The 21,482-nt window shown below is 44.3% G+C and overlaps 1 protein-coding gene across 1 annotated transcript in view; it reads right to left on the bottom strand.

Moving 5' to 3' along the window:
- Positions 1–21,482, bottom strand: part of ITGA1 (integrin subunit alpha 1) — a 1,037,437-nt gene that overhangs the window by 775,723 nt on the left and 240,232 nt on the right. Inside the window, exon 3 of the mRNA XM_078675060.1 lies at positions 21,339–21,451. Coding sequence (XP_078531186.1) covers positions 21,339–21,451 — 113 coding nt within the window. The remainder of the gene's footprint in view (positions 1–21,338; positions 21,452–21,482) is intronic.

Below are 21,482 nucleotides of genomic sequence, written 5' to 3'. Positions count from 1 at the left end.
CATGGGCTCCCTCATTCAGCCGACGCTCAAATTGGTGGTCTGGGGGAGGCTCAAGACCCACAACCAGGTGTCAGGCCTTTCAAACCCAGGATCCCCGCGCCAGAGTGCTCCTGGCGCCGCCCCTCTGCTCCACAGCACCGGCTCCCAACGTCTGTTCTCATGGGCCGTAGCTCGCCGACACAGCAGTGCCTTGGGACCGCTCCGAATGCGGCGAGGGGTCGTGAGGCAGGCCTCTGTTCCGCCTGCCGCAGGCGGCGGCCCCCTCGCCCGCAGTTCACTCTCTAGTGTAGCTCACTGCCGATCGGGCCCGCCCGGGCCCAGGAGCCCCCACTCTCTCCCACGCGCCTGACCGGGCTGATGCTTACCGCTCTTGCCTCTCTCCGGCGGCCGGGATACTGCTGCTGTAACTCTGCAGCGTAACTATGAAGCCGCCGGCGTCCGGGCACCAGAAGATCCGCCACCGATGGTAGGTTCCCAGGGGTTTCAGCCGCCCCAACCTGGTCAGACTGTGCTCCGGGAGTTGCACCGCTCACCAGGCCCGCTGTAGCTTAGGCCCTGCGCGCGCTTTCTTTCAGTCCGGCCACCTCATCAAACACTGCTTCTGATCGCCCCCGCAGGCAGGACTAAAGCCCCCGGCTTCCAGGCAGACTCCGGTGCGTGGGCAGCACGGTTGATGGGGTGTAGAAGCACCCCTGGGAAGCTATACAAGGCTAAAAAAAGGCTTGTGGCGCCGGAGGGACTCTCAAACACGTCTCACTCAGTCGCCATCTTGGCCACGCCCCCTACATTATATTTTTAATATAAATGGAAATAAAAAAAAATTAAATATTGAAACTGAAATATTGTTTTTTTGTTGAATGTATAAGTGCAGCACTATAAGTGTGTTGGTTAGTTAGGGGACTGCATGCATAGTGGATAGGGGTTTGAAGCAGTCCATGTGCTAAGGCCTGGCTCAGTTCATGAGTACTTGGGTACTGACTAAATGATTAGAGTACTGCAAGGAGAGTGCCTGGGTGAATTTAAAAGTGTTTGGTTTTTGGCGCAGTGAATGGATTAGTACATGGTGCTGAATGGGTGACTAGAGGAGTGCAAGAGGGGTGACAGGGTGTTTGCTGGAAGTGTTTGGATACTGACTGGAGAATTGAAGGTGTGAAAGACAAGTGTGTAGGTGGTTAGAGGACTGCATGCATAGTGGATAGAGGTTTGAAGCAGACCATGTGCTAAGGCCTGGCTCATTACATGAATACTTGGGTACTGACTGAATGTAGAGTACTGCAAGAAGAGTGCCTGGGTGAATTTATTAGTGTTTGGGTTTTGGTGCAGTGATTGGATTAGTACATGATGCTGAATGGGTCACTAGAGGAGTGCAAAAGGACAGAGGGCACGTTTACACCGTGGTGAAGGGAGGGGATGGTGTAGGAAAGTGGCTCTATATATACTGGACCAAAGTAAGGTACAGTGTGTATAGAGTCCCCAGTCCCAAGAGGTTTGGCAGAGGTTAAAGTTAGATATAACCTTACTCTCGAAAGTGGTAGCTTGGTCGAGCAGTAAGGTAGTATCAGAGGACAGTGTAAAGCATTTGTTGTCCACACTCAGTCAGCAAATGGTCTCACACACTCAGGAACTGAACTCTAGGCCGATTGTTTTGTATCAAAAGATATAGGGCCAGATGTAGGTGGCTAAATACCGGTCGGTAAAGCCAAAATTCGGTAAGCTACTGCGTTACCGACCGGTATTTAGCCATATGCAATGTAGGTGAGTTCAAACCTACTTGCAAAATAAGGAATTACTAAATAGCGATTCCTTATTTTGCTCTTGCATTTAAGGAATCGGAAATACCGATTCCTTAAATGCAATGTACGTAGCACTAAAAATAGTGCATTTCAGCCTTAAGGAATCACTAATTACCACCAACTTCAAGTTGGTGGTAAGTAGCGATTTCCTTTAAAAAAGCACTTTTTTGCTTTTTTAAATGTGCCATGTGGCACACATCCATGCCCTTAGGGCATGTATGTGCTCCACATGTGCACACATGCACATTTCAGGGGTGCAACAGGGTGATCTTTGGAAACACTGGCACCCTTGAAATACCTCCCGCTAGTAATACCGAATCGCTAATAGTGAATCTCTTCCCATTCATTCCTATAGGCCTCCTAGCCCATAGGAATGAATGGATAGGTATTCCTTAATAACGAATCTCAATTACCGATTCGTTATTAAGGAATGTTCAGGAATCGTTAATATTGCAGCAATTCCTACCTACATTCCATTTAGCGGGTCCTTAATAGCGATTCGGTAAAAATCGCTATTAAGGACTCGCTAAATGGAAGTTACCTATATCTGGTCCATAGTTGTTTTATTTTAGAACCAACAAGGTATCAAAATATACTTTCTCAGGATGAGTTACTTTATTTAAATACTTTTCAAATAGGCAATAGACTTTTTGAATGCAATAGTTACAGTTTGTTGCAATAGGCAACACAATTTCAAACACAATGCAATGTTGAGCTCAATGGGAATTTCTGGTTAAATGCAATTAATTGCTTTGTAGATTACTTTTCTAACCACAGGACTGGATCCTAGATTCAGTCCCAGGACATGAGCTGTAAACAGTTAAGTAAAATCGTTTTGGTTACAGTAGTGATTTTAAGGAATATTATTGTATTTTAAAAGTTGACACTTAGAAACTTTTTCAGTTGGAATTAACAATGTTATCCTACGGAAGGAAATACAATTTGCTGGTAAAGTATGTTCACGTTACTTTTGTAATCCAGTGCTGGACTCCTAGTTTCAGCACTATCTAAAACAGGCAGGTAATTACGTTTTTATCGTTGGAACGATTTTTAGAGAATGTTTGTATGTTTCAAAAATCAACACTTCGAAACTTTTTCAGCAAAAAGGAGGCAATGATATGCTATGGAAGGAAATTCAAGTTACTGGTAAGTACGGTTAGAATTACTTTTCAGGATCAGTAATGGGCTCAAAGATGCAGCACTGAGTTCTTTCCTGATAACAGGTGAGTAAATCGTAATTCGTAGTTCGGCTGATTTTAGAGGAATATTTTAAAGTTCCAAAACTCTACACTTAGAAGAATTTCAAGTGAAACCAGTCAATGTTAGCCTATGGAAGGAAATTCAAGTTACTGGTAAGTACGGTTAGAATTACTTCTTAGGATCAGTACTGGGCTCAAAGATGCTGCACTGAGCTCTTTCCTGATAACAGGTGATTAAATCGGAATTCGTAGTTCGGCTGATTTTAGAGGAATATTTGTACGTTTCAAAAATTGACACTTAGAAACTTTTTCAGCAAAACGAAGGCAATGATATCCTACGGAAGGAAATTCAAGTTACTGGTAAGTACGGTTAGAATTACTTTTCAGGATCAGTACTGGGCTCAAAGATGCAGCACTGAAGTCTCTCCTTATAACAAGTGAGTAAATCAGAATTCGTAGTTCGGCTGATTTTAGATGAATATTTTAAAGTTCCAAAACTCCACACTTAAAAATGTTTCCAAGTGAAACCAGTCAATGTTAGCCTATGAAAGGAAATTCAAGTTACTGATGTGTATGGTTAGAATTACTTTTCAGGATCAGTACTGGGCTCAATGATGCAGCACTGAGGTCTCTCCTGATAACAGGTGAGTAAATCAAAATTCGTAGTTCGGCTGATTTTAGAGGAATATTTGTAAGTTTCAGCAAAAAGCAGGCAATGATATCCTATGGAAGGAAATTCAAGTTACTAGTAAGTACGGTTAGAATTACTTTTCAGGATCAGTACTGGGCTCAAAGATGCAGCACTGAGGTCTCTCCTGATAACAGGTGAGTAAATCAGAATTCGTAGTTCGGCTGATTTTACTTTGGTCCAGTATATATACAGCCACTTTCCTACACCATCCCCTCCCTTCATCACTGTGTAAACGCGTCCTGTGTCCATTTTAATTTGGGAGATTAAGTCCCCTTGAATCCTGAGGGCCCCTAGGGGCAAACTAGCCCACTAGGTACCTCCAGTAAGCGCCACAGAGCTGCGTTACAGAGCGGTGTAAAAAGTGGCACAGCCTGGACCACCTCTCTGCAACGCAGTGCAGTGGCGCTTACTGGAAGCACCTGGTGTGCTAGTTAGCCCCCATGGGCCCTCAGGATTCAAGGGGAATTATTTCCCCAACTTAAAACCTGCCACAGGGCGTGTTTGCACACGTCACCTCAGGCCCCGTCCCCTCCCTTCCACACTGTGTAAACACACCCTGTGGCCGTTTTAAGTTGGGAGAATAAGTCCCCATGAATCCTGAGGGTTCCTAGGGGCAAATTACCCACTAGGTACCTACAGTAAGCGCCATTGCAGAGAGGTGTAAATAGGGGTACGGCCTGCACCACCTCTCTGCAACGCAGCGCAGTGTCACTTACTGGAAGTACCTGGTGAGCTAGTTGGCCCCAGAGTCCCTCAGGATTGAAGGGGAATTATTTCCCCAACTTAAAACGCGCCACAGGGGTTGTTTGCACACTGTGTAAACGTGCCCTGTGGCCGTTCTAAGTTGAGAGATTAAGTCCCTTGAATCCTAAGGGTCCCTAGGCTCAAACTAGCCCACTTGGTGCCTCCAGTAAGCGCCACAGAGCTGCGTTGCAGAGAGCTGTAAAAAGGGGCGTGGCCTCTGAACACCTGTCTGCAACGCAGCTCCCTTGCGCATACTGGAGATACCTGTTGGGCTAGTTGGCCCTCTGGGACCCTCGGTATTGAAAGAGAATTAATTCCCCAACTTACAACTCGCCACGGGGCGCGTTTGCACAGTGGTGAAGGGAGTGCAAACTCGCCCTGTGGCACATTTTAATTTGAGGAATTAATTGCTCTTCAATCCTGAGGGTCCCTGGGGATAACTAACCCACCAGGTACCTCCAGTATGCACCAGAGAGCTGCGTTGCAGAGAGGTATTCCGAGGCCATGCCCCCTGGTGCATACTGGAGGTTCCTGGTGGGCTAGTTTGCCCCCAGAGAGCCCCAGTATTCTAGGAGAATTCGTTCCCTATCTGCAAACGCGCTAGGGGGCGCGTTTGCAGAGTGCTGCAAGAAGGGGGCGTGGCCTCTGGCCCGATGCCGGTCTTTTTTATTTTTCTACTTTTTTGGCCCTGGGGACCTCATCCCCCAGGGCCTGCCCCCTAATTTAAAAAATACTTTTCATATTGGAGGGGGGCTGCCTTGCCCCCCTCCTTAGGCCGTTTATGACCCCCGGGGATCCCATCACCCGTGGCCAGCTTTTTTGAATTTTATTTTGCTTATTTATTTATTCATTTTAGGGAGGGGGAGCATGGCCCCCCTCCCGGGCCACTTGTAGCCCCGGGTACCCCATCCCCGGTAGCTGGCCTTCTCTGTTGGGAACCGTGGGGGGGTCCCCAATCCCCCCATGGTCCCGCCGGCTCACTCCCTCCTGCGGGAGCCGGCATTGCTTTTGCACACGGGGAGCTGCTAAGATGCAGCTCTCCCTGTGGAAAAGCAATTTACTTTGCTATTTGGAAGAGAGAGCAGATTTCGTGCTCTCTCTTCCAAATAGCAAAGCAGTTTTCTATGACAGGGCTGGAGCCGCGAGGCTCCCGCCCTGCCATAACAAACTACAGTGTCCCGGGATGGGCACCCCGGGACACTGCAGAAGCCATCCCTGGAGTTGGTGGTCCCCAGGGCCATCACAAGGCTCCAGGAGGGGAGCCGGCCTTCTACCATCTACAAAGGCCAGGGGGGTGGTGGTCCCCGGGGCTGGGGGGGTCCGTCATGGACCCCCCAATTTAAATCTTTAGAGCACTGGGGAGGTGGAGGTCCCGGGGCATGTGGGGGGGCTTGAGCCCACCCACACAGGATATGTTTTTTAAAATAATAAAGACCCGGGGGGTGGCGGTCCCTAGGGCTGTGAGGGGACAGTGTGCCCCCCGCAATCAAAAACTAAGTCGAGCCCCGGGGGGTGGCGGTCCCCAGGGTTGGGAGGGGCTTAGAGGTCTCCCCATCCTTACATTTACAAGCCCCAAGGGTGGCGGTCCCTGGGGCTGTGGGGGGGATGTGTGCCCCTCGCAACTATTAATGCTTTGCCCCGGGGGATGGTGGTCCCAGGGGCAGTGTGTGGGGGATTGGGCCCCCTACACCTTTTTTGATCATGCCCCCGGGACTTGGCCCCCCCCGGAGGCTAATTACCAACGAAGCGCGGGGGGCCGTGCTTATTTTTTTTTTATTACAGCCAAAATTCATGCTGAGTGCATGAATCTCGCTGATTTCTTTTTTTTAAATGCTTTTTTGGCCCTTTGGGGTCCTTGTGGGACCACCTGAGCAGGCCTAGGGGGCCAGGGTGTTTCTATCCTGCCTCCTTTTTTCGTTTTGCGCGTTTGTTTTAATGTTTTCTCGTGCCTCAGCTCTACCGAGGTACAATATGGCTGCCAACACTTCCTGGTTTGGAGTATTGACAGCCAATTAGCATACAGCTCGTGCTCGGCTGGGTGCGTGGCTCCTGCGCGGCCATAGATATATCTATGATTTTACTTTTGATTTTCTCAGCAACTACTGAACGGATTTACACCATTTAACCAAAAGGCATGACTGTGAACCAAGGGCTACCTCTTTGCCAAATTTGGTGTAATTCCGTTCAGCAGTTCGGGCTGTAGCTACGATTAAAGGTTCCCATGGGAGATTGCATGGGGAAAACACGTTTTGGGACCCCCCTTTTTTCTCTGCCCGCGCTTGACGAATCACCCCAAGACTTTCAGGATAGGAGCAGACCGGAGGGCCCCACCAGTTTTCAAAAATTTCGTGACGATTCGTCAACTGGCGCCAAAGTTATTCCAAATAGAATGTTGCGGATTTCCTATGGATAATAGGTACTAACTTTAACTACCTACTGGCGATCGCCAGTAGGTAATATATATATATACACACACACACACACACACACACACACACACATATATATATATATGTCTATATATATATATATATATATATATATATTAGCAACAGATTACATTGCACAGGGTCAGATTAATTTTTTTGAGGTACAGGGAAATTAAGTGAATTGCTCAGAATCATAGGATGTTGAGCTGACCCCAGCACTCAAACCTGATTCCCCAATTTCCCCAGTTCCACTATCTGCAGCTCTGGCCATTTGGCCACATTTCCACTGTTAGAAATGGGGGTCTCTAGTTGGCAGAGGTAGGTACCTTTGTCCAAATAGGGACCCTTGCTTCTAGTCAGGGTAAGGGGGATACACACTTTAGATAACCCCTGCTCACCCCCTTGGTAGCTTGGCACGAGCAGACAGGCTTATCCCAAAGGCAATGTGTAAAGTATTTGTACCAACACTCACAGTAACACAGTGATAACACCACAAATGGACACCACACCGGTGTAGGAGAACAAAGTATCTTTATTTAAACTTGACAAGACCAAAACGACAAAAATCTAACATACACAGTGAAAAATATGACTTTTAAAAAGGTTTCCAGAACTTGTAACACTGAAAACTATGGATGCGTGACTTTTCGCCAAATTACCTGTAGTTGCGTCAAAGTTCACCAAGCCAAACAGACGCAGCGTTGGAAAACAAAGAGATGCAACACTCCAAGACCCTGACGAGGAGATGTGACAGTCCCGCTGCACGCAGATGAAGGGTTGCGTCGATTCCAGTCTGTATGGGGAGTGATGTGTCGATTCTTCATGCCGGTACCGGCCCGCAGGTGATGTGTCGGGAAAGCGTGTTGAACAGGTACCATGCGTGGATTTTCGTGATGCTTCAGCGATCAATGCGGCGGTGTTGCACGTCGCTGCGTCGGTCCTCTTCAGCTATGATCCCTTGATGCGTGGATTCTTGCAGCGATAAAAGGAGCTGTGACGGTTTTCGCAGCGGCGCGGCGATGCGTGAAAATTCTTCTTGTGCCGTGAAGATGCATCAGAAAAACAATCGCAAGAAGAGCGATGTGTCAGTTTCTGTAGTTCTTATGGGTTTCTTTCTTCCAGCTCTCAAACAGCAGCAACAACCTCCAGAGGCCCAAAACTGGCACAGGCACCTCAAGGTAGGTCAGAAGTCACAACAGCAGAGTTCAGGGGAGCTGGGGGTGAAGTCTTTGTGTCCCTGAGACTTCTGAACAGGAGGCCTGATCACTTAAGGCCCTTGGAGATCTCCTTCAAGCAGGGGACACAGCACACAGCAAAGTCCTTCTCCTTTCTATGGCAGAAACAGCAACTGCAGGCTAACCCCAGACACACAGCAAGGGCAGTACTTCTCCTTAGTCTCTCCAGCTCTTCTCCTTGGCAAAGGTTCCTCTTGAATTCCAGGATTGATCTAAAGTCTGGGGTTTTGGGTCTGATACTTATACCCCAAAATGTCTTTTTTCTCTTTGTGCAAGGGCCTTTGAGCCCAGTTCAAACCGGTTGTGTGGGGCACTCTGCCAGTGCACAACACCATCCTTTGTTAGTGTGGGTCTTGGTCCCAGACACACCACAGGGGGGCGGAGACAGCATTGTGGAAGGCAGGCACAGCCCTATTCAGGTACAGGTGCTACTCCTCCCACCACTCCAAGTGCAGATCAGGCATATTCAGCCTAGTGCTGACACATCCAGACTACTGGAGCCACTGCTACTCCCCAGCCCCTGTCACTCCAAAGCCAGACAGTCAATCCACAAACAGGCAGAGGCACACAGGAAGGTTGAACAAGAAAATAGCCACTTCCTAAAAGTAGTATTTTCAAACACACAATTTAAAAACCATCTTTACTAAAAGATGTGTTATTAAATTCTGAGTTCAGGGATACTAAACTCTATTTTTCCATCTTATCCCTATGGGAAGATATGCATGTAAAATGTTACAAAGGATTCCCCATTCTGTCCTATGGGCAAGATAGCCTTTCAATACTGAAAAATGGAATTGGCAGTACCTTTCATATACGCTGCACCCTACTCAGAGGTGTACATTGGGCCTACCATAGGTGTGTCATGTCATATGTGTAGGAAAGGGAAAGGGTAAGGCCTGGCACGTGAGTGCCCTTGCCAAGTCGACATGGCAGTTAACAAACTGCGCACAGGCATTGCGAAGGCAGGTCCGAGACGTCTTTTCAGGGCTACTCATGTGGGTGGCACAATCAGTGCTGCAAGCCCACTGAGAGCATTTGATTTAACTGCCCTGGCACACTTTGTGCACTTTACGAGGGGCCTACTGGTAAAACAAATATGTCAATCAGTGAGAACCTATCACAATAACAATTTACACAGGGAGCCCTTGTACTTTGTCACTGATCAGCAGTGGCAAAGTGCCCAAAGCATCTAAACCAGCAAAAACGAAATCCAGCACAGCATCAAAAACACAGGAGGTAGAGGCAAAAAGTCAGGGAAAATCACGCCAAGGATGCCAGGTCTAACATCCACCTAATTGATAGCATCAGACTAGCTGAGTGTATCATCTTAGAATGTCAAAAGAACAATCTCCTTGCTAAGCCCTGGGACAGATATCTAGTAGGAAGCAGTTCACAATGACATGGGTTTCCATTACTTATTGGAGTTGTAACAATCCATCTTTTGTCTAGGACGTCGGAGGTATGAAAAGCACAGCAATTGTATGCAATTTTTTTTAAATACGTATGGATTTAGCAGTGCTTGTTAGGAAAGGGTGTAAGCACTTGTTGATGAAATGGTAGGGATCCTGTTTAACAAAATGTTATTTTATTTTTATGGGCTCCTACCATCATGAACTTTGATCTTCCAGATTCATTCTTTGTAATAGTTCATCAAAAATGTGAGAATATGTTTATATCTTAAATTGGAATTGAGACGTCAAAAACCACCTTTGAGATACAAGTTTGAAAAATAATGTAAACGTTTTTTATTAAAACACATCGTAATTGGTTTTTTTTGCTCTGACTTCAAATGTATCAGGAACAAAACATGATTATGTAATATTACTTTGTGCCACATAACAGTATTTCCAGCCATTAATAGTATTAAGATAATTATAAATGCACTCAATAAATTTAAATTGTCACAGGGACTTATTTCACAAAATCGATAGCTACATAATTGGTTGCTGAAGAACAGCTACTACTATAGACATTAGTGATCACAAATTAATCCAATTTCGAATGGTCAGTTAAAAAAGATTGGCCATACCAATAGGTTCGGCTTAATGTAGCAGTGTATGCAAAGCCAGACATGCAGAACTGCTATTTGCAAGAGTTTATCATATTAAATCCCGACCTATTGACCTAAGATTTGCTTTATAGTTGTATCTCATGCAATTCATTTCACATATATCTCAACATTACCCTTTCCATCACACACACATATTCAAACACAATACTTTCAAACACACAATGCAAAAAACGTAGATAGGGGTTGTAATGTTGGTTGTGATGGTGGTGTTTGTAATGGTTGGGATAATAGCAGTGCTGGAAGAGGCAAAGGCCAGTGGTGGATATTGGATCTGGCATTCTCTGCAGGGTCATCCCCAAAACGTTTTCCTTCACTACTCCTATTTATATTGAATTTGTTTTTGCTGGCCTTAGGCCACAACTAACCAGTGTTAAAGTGTTTGTGCTCTATCCTCAAAAGGTTTATCCCAAATTGGCATATTTAATTTACTTAGACGTCCCTAGTAAAGTAGTACATGTACCTAAGGCCTGTAAATTGAATATTGCTAGTGGGACTGTGTTGTAATGTTTCAAAATAGCTTCATGCGCTGACTTAGTTCTATCTCCATGGATACATTCCATATGATTCAGTTTGTTCCAGTATAACTGCAGGCTGGCAGCAGGAGCTGGTGGCTAGCGTCAAACTTAATAAAGACTTGGAAATCTTACTGACAGTCTTTTCAACACTGGTGACGAGGGAAAAATTGCTGGGGACAAGTTGCCACCGGCTCTCCCCATTTCGACGAATCCGATCAATACACGGCAACTTCACGGATGACTTGTGAGACTAGTGAAGCAGTGTAGATTTGCCATCCTCAACGATTTACCTCCTGCGATTCCTGACTTTCTCCGACGCTCCGCTCCAATGTTGGGAATTTTCAAGCTTTTCCCTGTTTTCGTGGTGAGTAGCTCGAGGCGAGGCTCATTACGTATTGAACCTCGTCATCTCTTGCTCATCATCACCCGTGTCATCACACACGCACGCTTATCATCACGCACGTCACGTAACGTGAAATTGCGTGCATGCGGCCATTTTGTTGCTTCAAGTTGCTAAAGCAATGCCACTTTCACGAACTCAACGGAGCTTCTTCACTCAACGATGCTCATACTCTGAAATATACGATCAATTTCAGGTATGATTTTATCAGTTTTCAGCTGAGCTGCCATTCTGCTTGCGCTACGATTATCTTACTTTGCTGATTTTTGTGTGCTTTCATCAAGATTTTCTTAGTAACTCGCATATCATTGGATTTACCAACTGGATGTAATAACCACCTTTGAAGCCCAGCTTATACTTCAGAGAGAAATTTTTAGGAGCAACTTTATTACTTTTTGCCTCTACCTCCAAAAGTGATCTCTTTTTTTTATTGACTAATACAACTGCTCTCATTCTGCCTTTATCCTTTCTTTTTTTTATCAAAAGTCTGCCATTTACTGATAATTTACAATTGTGCTTTGCCTCTTTGTGTACTTATTTATACTTCTACGTTGGGAATTTTACGAACTGATTTCTACATTTCAATTTTAGCAGTTTCTCTGTGTATTTTTATTATCCATACACAATTTTCTCATCTTACAAGTCATTGTACATTGTTTTCTATTACAATGTCTGCTACTAGCATGAGTCAACCACCTCCTTTCTTGTGTGAAAAAGTTGAACCACTTTTGCCATGGAAAGGATGGAAATTATTATTTGACTCATACCTTGTTGCAATTGGGGGTGAAAAATTCTCTGCTTACAGGAAACAAACAATTCTTCTCCATAATCTGGGGGTCGAAGGACGCAACATTTATGAAAGCATCGATGTAATCCCTATTGGTGAAGGCAGTGGTGATGCTTCTGATGTTTTTGACATGTCCATGAAAATGTTACAAAAATATTTTGGACATCGTATTGACGTTGCGTTAGAAAGACATAAATTCTTTATGAGAGTTCAAGAACACAATGAAAAAGTTGGTAACTATGTAGCATCTCTCAAAACTCTTGCTCGCACTTGCGAATTTGGGGATTTAATGGAGTCATTGATTTGTGACCAACTTGTTAGGTGTACTAACAGCCCTAGAGTCCAAGAAAAACTTATTACCAAAAATCCTTCTCTCAAAGAAGCTGTAGCTATTGTTGAAGGAATGGAAAATACACCCGGCTGGGTCAAAGAAATGAAAATCCAAAAATCTACTCCTGATGATACTCCGACACCTAGTAGTATTCATGAAGTATCTAAAAAAAACAATGTTCTTGTTCTAATCATCCTCATGAAGAAGTGGATAAAGTTTCCAAAGTTATTCGTGGTCCTAGACCAAAGACTGTTCCAGATTTTTCAAAAATAAAATGTTAAGATGCAGCAGTAATAATCATTCTTTCAATCATTCTCAAAGTTATGCTAGAAATACCACTTGCTTAAAATGTGGAATCAAAGGTCATTATGCAAGGGTGTGTAAATCGGGAGGGAAAGTACGCACTGTTGATATTACACATGAGAGTGTTGGAACAAATGTCTCAGCCAAAACAACTATGTTAAGTGTAAGAAATGATGGCGTGGTTGATGCTGAGCAAATTCACATGCCAGAATGTGATGTTATGATTGGAGATAAATCATGTATTGTTTTGGCTGACTCAGGTTCCCCTTTTACTATGATTGGAAATGAAATTTGGGACAAGACTTTTCCTGAACTGGAACTATTTCCTCCTGACATTAATCCTGTAAGTTATGGAGGGTCTCACATTGATGTAACTGGTTATGTCATTTTAAAAATTCACTTTAAAGGTAGAGAAACAATTGGGAAAATGTATGTGGCAAAACGAAGTGACAACCTCCTTGGTTGGAGGCACCAAAAAGATTTGGGAATAATTTTAAATCCTAATGCCAGATGTCCTTCAGAACAAGTCATGTTAGTGGATCACAATTTATCTTCCAATAAGTTTTTTGATGAGTTTCCCCAAGTTTTCACAGATAATTTAGGTCTACTTAAAAATTTTGAACACCGAATTATACTCAAGGAAAAGGCTCTACCTGTAGTACACAAAGTCAGAAAGGTTCCCAATATGATGTTGGAACCTCTGGGGTGTTAAATTAACATCATTGAGGAAATCGAATCCTCGGAATGGTTGGCACCAATGGTTTTGGCCCCTAAGGATGGAGGGAAGAGTATTAGGATGTGTGTTGTTTTGAAAAGTCTAAACAAATGGATATGGGTAGATCGTCAACTACTTCCTAATATCTCTGAATCGATCACCATACTTGATGGTGCAAAAGACTTCAGCATCCTAGACTTATCTTCAGCTTACCATCAAGTTCCCCTCCATCCGGATTCCAGACATCTCACATCGTTCGTTACACCACTGGGGCCTTCCGTTTTATCAGAATGCCATTTGGGTTGGCCTCCACGGCTGCTTGCTTTCAACAAATAATGAAATTGATTTTCAAAGGAGTCCCAATATCATGTTTTTACAGGATGACATTATGGTAAGGATGAACTTGAACATGATGTAACTTTGAGAAGCACTCTTCGTAGGTTGACTGACAGTGGTTCAACTGTGAATCGCAAGAAATGTAAAATTGGTGTGTCTTCAGTAACATATTTAGGGCATGTGATATCAGGGGAGGGCATTCAACCTAAATTAGACTTAGCAAAGAGTATTGTTGATGCTCCTGCCCCAACAGATAGAGAACAATTCAGGTCTTTTCTGGGCCTCGCAGAATTTTATTCAAATTTATTCAAGGTTTTGCATCCATTATTGAACCCATCAGAATTTTACTAAGAAAAGGTGTGCATTTTTCTTGGTCTCTTGAGTGTGCATCCGCATTCAACCTTATCAAACAAACCATCAGGAAAAGGCCTACTTTGGGTCATTTTGACTCCAATAAAAAAACAATTCTCACTACTGATGCCAGTTTGAGTGGTCTTGGGGCAGTACTTTCGCAAGTGGTATGTGGTGAAGAAAGGGTTGTGGCATTTGCCTACAAGGCTTAAAAAAACCAGAACAGCATTATTCTTGCATTGAAAGGTAAGCTTTAGCCATAGTGTGGGGTGTCAAACATTTTAAGTTCTATTTATGGGGCATTCCCTTTGTGGTTAGATCAGATCATCGACCTTTAGTGCAAGTGTTCTCCTTTATAGAGAGTGAAAGACTCACTCCGAGATTAAAGCGTTGGAGTGAAGGTCTTGAAGAGTACAACTTTTCTGTGGAGTATCTTCCTGGCACGGCTAACAAGGTGGCGGATTGACTGTCAAGATTGCCTGTTAAGGACACTGAGAATTTGCTTGACATTGATACCCTCAGTATTGCTTGGGTTAAGGAATTCATCATTCCTGAGTGTGAATGGGAAAGTTCCAGGTTGGAAGAGCCTTTGTTTCCATCCTTAACACCATCTTGTCATTGAAGGTTGGCCAAATAGCAAAAATATAGACTCTGATGTACTTCCCGTTTGGACAGTCAGGGATGAACTTACTCTCTCTCGGGGACAACTCATGCGTGGAGAAAGAGTAATTCCTCCTCAAGCGCTTAGATCTAGATTAATTATTTTGCCCCATGAAGGACACCTTGGAAGAAGCCTTACCAAGACTCGCTTACAAGAAAGATATTGGTGGCCAAAAATGGATGGGCAAGTTGAAATAGTGGTCAAGGAGTGCAATTAATGTGGATCTTGTGATAAATCCTGTGTTGTTAGCAGTACTCCTCTTTCTCCTGTTAATGTTCCCAAAGACCCATTGGTGAAACTTGGATTAGATTTAATGGGACCTTTTGAACTGTTAGGTCCAGGTGACAGATTTGTAATCATGTTAGTAGATTATTCTTCAAAAAGGGTTTCTACCAGGTATGTCAGCTCAGTAAGTACAAGAGCAGTGATTGATTTTCTTAAAGATGAATTTGCTTCAGAAAGAGTTCCAAAGTACATTGGTACTGACAATGGTCTCCAGTTTGTTTCACAGGAAATGCATGGGTTTTTGGATGAGTATTGCATAATACATCAGAGAACTGCCCTGTATTCCCCACAAGCTAATGGATTAGCAGAATGCATGAACACAGTAGTTAAGGCATGCGTACAAAGAGCGGTGGTGTCGAGACTTCCCTTGAAAGGAATTTTAAGAGACACATGGTGGGCCCATCGTACTGCCATTAGCAGTATTTTACAAAGGTCTCCATTTCAGATATTACGTGGCAGGGTTGCTTCTTCAAAGCTCAATCCAAATTGGTTACCTCCAATTGATAGTCCTGTTCTGAGTGAGGAGGAGGTGAGTGAAAAGATCAAATTGTATCAAGACTCATATAAACAAAGATTTGATGAAAAAAAATCTACAAAAATTGTTAAATGGGAAATTGGAGAATGGGATTGGGTTAAGAGACCACGCTGGCACAAGAAAGGTATCTCTGATTACATGGAACCTTTTGTTATTGTTGCAGTATTTAAAAATGTTGTCACTGTACATAATGGTGGTAAATGGAGTATGTCTCGTTTGGTGAAGTTTCAAGGTGATAAATCTATGCTTTCATCTTGTCCAGATGTTTCACCTTCATCTGTGGCACTTCCCAATAGAGGCTCTTCATCATACCCTTCCAGATCACATTGTCTTCCAAAAAAATATGAGGACTATAAAATGTCATAATTTCTTTATCAAAAGTATTATTACATCTGCTCATAATTATTTTAAATTTACAATGTTTTATAAGAAATGTTCTAGTTGTTATTTAATTTTCACATTGGTTCTTCTGTTATCTTTGTTTCCATTATCTTCTTTTTGTTTTCTCAGTAAAGATGATGTGGTGTAATGTTTCAAAATAGCTGCATGCGCTGACTTAGTTCTATCTCCATGGATGCATTCCATATGATTCAGTGTGTTCCAGTATAACTGCAGGCTGGCAGCAGGAGCTGGTGGCTAGCGTTTAAACTTAATAAAGACTTGGAAATCTTACCTGACTGAGTCTTTTCAACAGACTGTGGGACTGATTGTGACACCCACTTAAGCAACCCTTTAAACATGTCTAAGGCCTTCCATTGCAGAGCTTGTGTGTGGAGTTGTAAACTGCCATTTCGATCTGGCAAAATAAACCTTTCACCAGGCCCAAAACTTCCTTTTTAATACATGTAAATCACTCCTAGAGTAGGCCCTGCACAGCCCAGAGGGCAGGGTGCAATGTATTTTAAACGTAGGACATGCACTTGTAAGTTTTACATGTCTGTCAAATTCATTTTTCACTATTGCAAGGCCTATCTCTTCCATAGGATAACATTAACGTTGCCCTATAATAGTGTAATTACCAAATAGGATGAGATCACTGCTTCATTTTCTGGTGCCTCTGGAATCCTAATTTAAAATCCAAATTCATTGTGAAGTCCTATTTTAATTACAATTCTGGAAATGCCACTTTTAGAAAGTTGGCATTTTCTTTCCTTAGCTTTTTCTGCCTGTAGCTTGTCTCTGATCATATGACTGTGTGTAGTGGGCAGTTGGGCATTGTGAATTCCTCCTAGACAGCCAGGCACATGGGGGCTTAGATGGGACGGGGTGCGTGGCCCAGCCTCACATACACCTGAATTGTTTGTATCCTGTCTACACACACAGGGCCTAACAACCCTGCGTTGTTCCTTTTGCCAACTTGGAGCCAGGGCAGGGCAGGTATGGCATGCACTTCAGAGACACTGTCTTGAAGCTTGTCCCATGTTCTGGAACCAAGGCACCAGACTATAAAAAGGGGACCTTAGGCACCAACTCTTCAGTACACTTCTGGATACTCTACCAGGAAGAAGGACTGCTGTGCTGCTGAAAGAACGGTCACTCTGTTGGAATTCTGCTCTGAAGGCACTGCTGCCCTGCTCTGCTACCCTGATGCCTGCTGTCCTCTTGCTTAGGTGAGATGGACTGGACCTGCATCTCTTGAACCTTGAACCCAGAGTGACTCTGAGGGCTAGTTGGTTGACCTCTTGATTTGAAGCCTCAGGGACATAACACGCTTAAGACAATCTTGCACCTCCACCTGCACTCAGCCAAATGTGAGTCTGCCCTGCCAAATAGTGCCTCCCCAGTCCTGGGCCCTTGTGAGTGGGCCTGAGGTGCTTGCCAGTCTCTGTGGATACAGCTGAACCAACGCATCTCCTCTGCTGTGCATCCCTGAGCAGAACTAAGACATCGCACCTCTGCGTTGTTTGGACCTGTCCCATAGACCCGCAACTATGCCAGGATCCTGCGGATTTTTAGGTACCCTGTTAAGTAGGCCTAACTGGTCCCTGTAGCTGACCGCTCTCCATTGCGATCAGCCTGAACTTGTGACTTTGTGCAGTTATGGCACAACCAGATAGCCACAGTTGGGGCTTTGTGCTTTTTGGAGATATTTACACTAACATATTTTAAAAGTCAAAACTTTGGTTCTACTGATTGGATTTTTGTCGTTTTGGTCTTGCTTTATTTATTAAAACTTTCTCTGTTTTTCTAAATCTGTTTTGAGGTCCTTTTGTGTGGTGTTGTCACTGCTTTACTATTTGAAGTGTTGTACAAATACTTTACACATTGCCGCTGAATTTAGCCTGACTGCTCTGTGCCAATCTACCTAGTGGGTGAAAACAGGTTAATTTGTGGTTTGCTTCTGATTTACTCTGACAAGGATTGTGGTTGCTGCTTGACCGGGGCTCACACCTCAGTCAGCCAAAAACCCAATTTCTTACAGTGGCAATGTTTGTGAAAGTAGTGGTAGTGGTGGTGATGACAGGGCTGGTGCTAGTGGTAAAACTGACGGTAACGGAGGTGATAATGATAGCAATATTTGCCATCAACTGCCAAGTTAACAAGAAGGGCAGCGTAGAGCAGCGGTTAGGATCCCTGAGCTGCAGAGAAGCAGTGACGTGAAGTGGGTCACAGCAGTGACCGAGGCTAATATGAGGTATCATCATAAGAAGGACAGGGAATAGCAGAAGGTGAGATCTTTCAAGATGATATGGCAGCCATTTTGAAGTTAGGCCATCCCAATGTGTCAACACAAAAAAGCAATTAGCTAAACAGGCTCACACTCGAGTTCTGAGAATGTGTGTTTTTTTGAAAATATACTGCTAAGGTGAAAAAAATAACAAAAGAGTTCTGCTTTCTGTATTATTATGTAAGCAAAGATATGGATGTTTGATGAGTGATTGTACTTTTGGTCTGGCGGAAATTTTAATTATACAGTGAAATTCATGCCCAGATTTCTGATTTACATGAAACTGATAAAAAAATATCTACATTTCGTAATATCCAATTTTGTGTAGGTTTGTTTAAGAGAACGGGCATCGCATGTGAAAAGTGCCCTTACAGCGCGAGACTTACACAGATAGATTTTCTGCTCAGTTATTTTCTTGCCGGTATCTCATGTGACTTTTTAACGAGATAAGGACTCACGAGGAAAATCAGCAAGCCATAATTCCCCTCGAAAATATGGGGCAGATTTATGAAGGCCTTGCGCCGCCGGTGCGTCACTTTATTTGACGCAACGGCGGCGCAAACAATGCGCCCTATTTACAACGTGACGCATCTAGGAGATGCGTCACGTTGTAAAGCCCTGCGCCATCAGGAGGCGTTCCGGCGCACGGTGGGCGTTCCGGGGCAGGTGCGCCTCGCAAAAGTGGCTGAGTGAAATCTATGAGATTTCACTCAGTCACTTTAAGGACAATGCTGCGTCAAAAGCCTGCGCCTGCTTGAAGCAGGCGTAGGTCTTGACGCAGCATTGTGGAGATGGGGCACCCCCGAGCCTTGCTGGAGCTGCGTCGCGCTTGCGACGCAGCTCCAGCAATGCGCCACCTTTTCGGCACAGATGCGTCACGCATCTGTGCCGTTTTTGCCCCATGGTGCGCCGCATTGTAAATGCGGTGCACCATGGGTGGCGGAGCAGCGGCGCAGGAAGACTGGCGCATCCCTGGGGATGCGCCAGTCATCATAAATCTGCCCCTATAATTCTACAAAATTGTATAGACTTTTATGTGAAAAAAAGGGGCAGATTTATGATGGGAATGCGCCACGTTTGCGTCACGCAACTGCAGCGTAAACGTGGCGCATCCCTACGACCCATTTACAACGTGACGCATCTAGGCAGATGCGTCACGTTGTAAAGCCTTGCGCCACTTGTGGGCGTTCCGGCGCAGGGTGGGCGTTCCGGGGCAGGTGCGCCTCGCAAAAGTGGCTGAGTGAAATCTATAAGATTTCACTCAGTCACTTTCAGGCCAATGCTGCGTCAAAACCCTGCGCCTGCTTGAAGCAGGCGTAGGTCTTGACGCAGCATTGTATAGATGGGGCACCCCCGAGCCTTGCTGGAGCTGCGCCGCGCTTGCGACGCAACTCCAGCAATGCGCCACCTTTACGGCACAGATGCGTCACGCATCTGTGCCGTTTTTGCCCCATGGTGCGCCGCATTGTAAATGCGACGCACCATGGGTGGCGGAGCAGCGGCGTAAAATAACTGGCGCATCCCTGGGGATGCGCCAGTTATCATAAATCTGCCCCAAAGTGTTTTGTGCACACCTCAAGGTATTTTTCAGATATCAAACATTCCCTCATATATTGTAACAGAACCGCTTTCTAAGAGCTTTAATTATACATCAAACAACCAGAAGAATGATGCGAGCGGTGTATATTTCTCTGGGCTGAATCAAGCTGTGATTGATAAGGTACCAATGCAACAACTGAAGGGGCTGCCCCAAAGGTCCTAGGGCCTCATTTATGAGGCCTAGCGTGAGTTTTGCGCTTCCGATGCGTCACTTTTTGTGACGCATCGGCGGCGTAAAACATGCCTCCTGATGCGCACTATTTACAAAGTGACGCATCTAAGCAGATGCGTCACTTTGTAAACCCCTGCGCTACATTATACCTGCGTCAGGTATAATGTATGCAGAGGGGGCGTTCACCCGCAAAAAGCCTCGTAATAGTGACGCAGTGAAATCTATGAGATTTCACTGCGTCACTTTTAGGTTGCTGATGCGTCAAAATCTTGCGCCTGCCTCACAGCAGGCGTAAGACTGACGCAAGCCCTTTCACATGGGGCTTTCCCCATGTGAAAGGAAGCATTGCTGGAGTTGCGTCACTTTTGTAACACACTCCAGCAATGCGTCACTTTTGCGCCTACAGATACGTCAGAAATACTGACGTATCTGTAACTCCTTGCGACATGATGCGTCATACTGTAAATATGACGCATCAATCATGTCGCAGGGAGAGCGCAGTGAAAAGTGACGCATCGCTGTTTTCACGCAGCGTTGCGTCACTTTTCATAAATGAGGCCCCTAGTGGCTCAAGAGGGCTGACCCGAAGTCCACTCTTTCTATAGTAAAAGCAGTAGGTAACTGTAGGTGACTGCTTATGAAGCAACACGATTTTGATAAGATAACTCTCACTCTTGATATGGGCCACATAGTGTTGTGTTCTCTCTAGAAAGGATTGTTGCAAATTACTGGGGTAACCCAAGAAGGCCATTGGACCTGGGTAGCATATACTACATTAAACAGTGTGGTCCTATTCCCACATAATCAAAGAGAAATGCAATATTTATTTTGCAATGCAGGCCAGCAAAATTAAGATTTTGAGTAAAGCACACTTAATTGTGTTTTAAATAATCAAAACAATTTTTTTAATATCAAAATCATTCATATTATATACGTTGGTTCCGGTATGGAACAGGGAGAGCTGAATCTTTCTTCCTGACAGTCCTGCACCCAATACCGAAGCCAACGTGTACGTTTCACATACACGCGGGCCGTTTAATTGACTGTTTACCTTCATACCTTCTTTGTTGATGTATCATACCGTATAGATAAACCAGTTATATATGTATGACCGATGCCATTAGGATGAGCTAGGCATTTGGTTTTAGAATTGTAAAGCCATCTTACATTAACTAGACCCTTTAATATTATCAGTGAAGAAAAACAATATTTTTTATGTACTTTAAACTTTGCACAGCACTATTCAATTTCTGTAAACTTTATACAGCACCGGTCCCAGTTTTTGCAAAATGTTTATTTCTATATCAGATAATTATTTAAGAGCAATAACATATTGGGCAATAACCATTCAAGAGTGCTTTGGTATCAAGAGATGAATTAGTCTGAAACATTTTTAAATAGATTCATGTATATTTCTTTCGACTTTTCCTTGATATCAAGAAGGGCAACTATGTGGATTTTATTTAATCTAACGTGCTCCATGTTGTGAATATTCTGTGTAAATGTATGTATACGCACCTGGTAGGTTCAGTTTTGTGCAGACTGGTTGAGTGCCTTTGCCTACCGGGCATTTGTAGACATCCCCTGTTCTTTTTTCGGGTTGGCCAACCAATGGAGAGCCAATAAGTACCCTGTAGAGACAGAAATAACATATGCTCTAAA

This window comes from Lissotriton helveticus, chromosome 2_1, assembly GCF_964261635.1.
Source record: "Lissotriton helveticus chromosome 2_1, aLisHel1.1, whole genome shotgun sequence".
NCBI lineage: Eukaryota > Metazoa > Chordata > Amphibia > Caudata > Salamandridae > Lissotriton > Lissotriton helveticus.
Note: the sequence above shows the minus strand (reverse complement) of the source record. Positions and strands in the feature narration are given on the sequence as shown.